The sequence below is a fragment of the Cyprinodon variegatus genome, unplaced genomic scaffold (genome assembly GCF_000732505.1).
Source record: "Cyprinodon variegatus isolate N-32 unplaced genomic scaffold, C_variegatus-1.0 Scaffold41, whole genome shotgun sequence".
In the NCBI taxonomy this organism is placed as follows: domain Eukaryota; kingdom Metazoa; phylum Chordata; class Actinopteri; order Cyprinodontiformes; family Cyprinodontidae; genus Cyprinodon; species Cyprinodon variegatus.
In genome coordinates, this window is record NW_015150494.1 from 1,434,370 (window position 1) to 1,437,404 (window position 3,035).

Below are 3,035 nucleotides of genomic sequence, written 5' to 3' on the forward strand. Positions count from 1 at the left end.
ATTTTTCATTTTTACTTGAGTAAAGAGGTCAAGTTCTACCAGAGTGTTTTTAAACTGCAGTATCTATACTTCTACTTAAGTATCAACAGTGTGTACTTTTGACACCACTGAATAAGGCAGGTACGTATTCATACAGACACGTTTTGTTCAGCTTTAACAACGAGGGGACTTCAGCCACTCTACTCCAGATGAATGCTTATTGAAAGCAGTGGTGACATAGCAGTAAAAGGGTAAAGTGGCTCAGTATCAGTGTCTTTGCCAATGACTGACTCCCTTCAGTTCAGCTTTGCCACACAAAGGCCTGCTTGTTTCCTTAGATGCAATCAGGAGTTTGTTTATTTGCAAACTCGAGCCGACCTGAGAGTTTATGTAAAATTCTCATATGACAAAAATTATTTTGATAATTTAATGTCACTTTACAAGCTAGAACTTCGGGGAATTGTATTGTCTTCTTAATACAGACAAAAAAAAACATAAATGACCTTTTATTTGTAACAGCAGAGAGGTTTGAGAAAATATTTGAAGAAAGTGCTCTTATCAGATGAGACTGAAACAATTCTTTGGGCTGAGAAGTAAACCAGTATGGTTGGTAGAACAGCAGGAACGGACAAAGTGGTCTGAGTCGATGGAGAAAGTTAGGTTGCAAATGGGTTATGACCGGGGTTGGAGGTTCGCCAGGAAAACAAAATTACAACAAAGCTAAATCATAATGGTTTACATCAGAGTTTACACTGTAAAAACAATCTAGAAGTAAGTAAAGATTATTTAAATTAAGTGTATTTACCCTTAATTTGAGTAGGTAAGTAAGAGGATTTGCCAATGGAATGAGTATGTTTACTCTTGAAATAAGATAATTAGATAAAATGCACTTGAAATAAGACAATTGTTTTCTCTTATTTTAAATGTAAATTGTCTTGTTCCATTGGCAAAGTGTCTCACTTACCTCCTCAATCCAAGAAAAAATGCACGTATTTTAAGAAAAAATGACTTATAAAGATTCACATTTTTTGCAGTGTACTTAAACGGACCAGTCAAAGTTGAGATCCGAGTCAAAAGAAGAATCTGTGGTATGACTTTGCAGCTGCATCAAATTGAGTTTATAAAACACATTGACTCAGATAGACCCCCCAGGGGTAGACAGCTAGACAGTGACGCAGATAAGGTCTGGCATCCCTGAGAAAGAACGTTGGTTAATTCCACATCCACTGTACACTATGCCTATTTCCTGTTTGGTACCTAATAGCAGAAACTGCGTCGTCCTCAACGCCTGGCACACCTCGGACACTATCCGAAAAGGATGCTAATCTGTAGCTCTGTGCGACGGTCTGGTGGTTTGCACCCGAAGCCAAAACACGCAGCGCCATGGCAAGTCTTTCAGGAACACTCACTGAACTGCCTGTCATCCAGCGTTGGATACGGGGGTTGTAGACGTCAAACAAGCTTGTCAAACCGACACACGGACACCCACAATCCCAGCTAGTTCGTGATTTTCCCTCTTGCGCTGTGGTGTGGTGTAAATAACTGTAAAATAATTGGGCATAAATCAAAAAATATCTGTGTCATACCTGCAACAAGCTAACTGCAACATACTACTGAGTATAACCAGCCCTTTAGGCAAGACAATTAACGCTAATGCCTGGTTTTTGCTCTGTACTTGAAAATATGAAAATAAAACACTGGAAAATGAATAAATAAATAAAAAATACTCAGCTTTTTTGTAGCTCTTAACAAATAGGACGGAGATAATTCAGCCAAACACAGTATTGAGCTTAAAGGATTTTTTTTTTCACAGATTTAGACGTGATCAAATGAATAGGTGATGGAGGTAGAACAGGCTGGTGGAGGATTGAATAAGTTGATGGTACCCTTTTAAAGATGGTTGATGGTTCACCGGGCTCATGATAGTCTTAAATAAGCAGATATTGGCAGAACAGGCTGAGGCAGTCCAGGTACACTGGAAACACAATCTAGAAATATGTAAAAATGTCCTAAATTAAGTGCATTTACCCTTAATTTCAGTAGGTAAATGAGATGGAATGAGGATTTTTACTCTTTAAATAAGATAACTAGATAATATGCACTTGAAATAAGACAATGCAATTGTGTTTTCTTATTTTAAGTGTAAATTATCTTGTTCCATTTGCAAAATGTCTCGTTAACCTCCTCAATCCAAGAACAAATGCACTTATTTTAAGAAAAAATGACTTATCTAGATTTAAACTTTTTCCAGTGTATTGACCAGAGTCAGAAGAAAAAGAGAACCCAATGATGTGATGGTGAGCACAGGAACACAGGATAACCAGGTGGTGCACACAAGCAATGAAAGTGAACCTTAAGGAGGCATTGAGACATTCAGGTAGAGACTGACTGTGACAGGCAGAGGTCAAGGAGCAGAATAGAGAAAACTTAACAGGCTGTTATCAATTAAAAATGTTTAGAGTTGTAACATGACAAAGCAAAAACGTTCGAGGATCAGGGATACTTTTGCACAGTGATGTGATTTCTTCTTTTTGTTTTGCTTCAACAGGCTCTTGAACTCCAACACATTCACGATGATTGCCGACGATGCGTTTGCTGGTCTGTCTCACCTGCAGTACTTGTGAGTGAGTCACTGAATGCACCATGTTTTCAATATAGAATAAATAGTATTTTTTTAATTTTCAGGGGTTAGAAATGACTCATCAAAGACAATATGGGTCATTAATGTATCCCTGTTTGTTAAAGACAAGCTCTTTATGTCTACACCTTGAAGCTTTCTCTCTCCGGTTCGTTTTCCTGAAAAGAGATCACTCAGGACAAACTCTTTAAATAATACTTCTTAACTTATATGTATTAAATAACCAGGAGACATGACAGAAGATTTTGATAGAAGTTGTAATCTTACTCAGATCAGAGAAGTTTCTTAGAGTTTCAGAAGGCAGCTCCACACCCCCCAGGCTCACTTATCGGGACCCATTAACAGTTAAAGAGGCATTTTATACATCTCCAGTCTGCCACATCATCACATTTTACATCACACACGTTAGCAGATGAGA

The 3,035-nt window shown here is 37.9% G+C and overlaps 1 protein-coding gene across 1 annotated transcript in view; it reads left to right on the top strand.

The window, feature by feature from the left end:
• The window catches only part of lgi3 (leucine-rich repeat LGI family member 3), a 14,221-nt gene that overhangs the window by 2,786 nt on the left and 8,400 nt on the right, over nt 1–3,035 (top strand). The window contains exon 3 of the mRNA XM_015370039.1: nt 2,528–2,599. Coding sequence (XP_015225525.1) covers nt 2,528–2,599 — 72 coding nt within the window. The remainder of the gene's footprint in view (nt 1–2,527; nt 2,600–3,035) is intronic.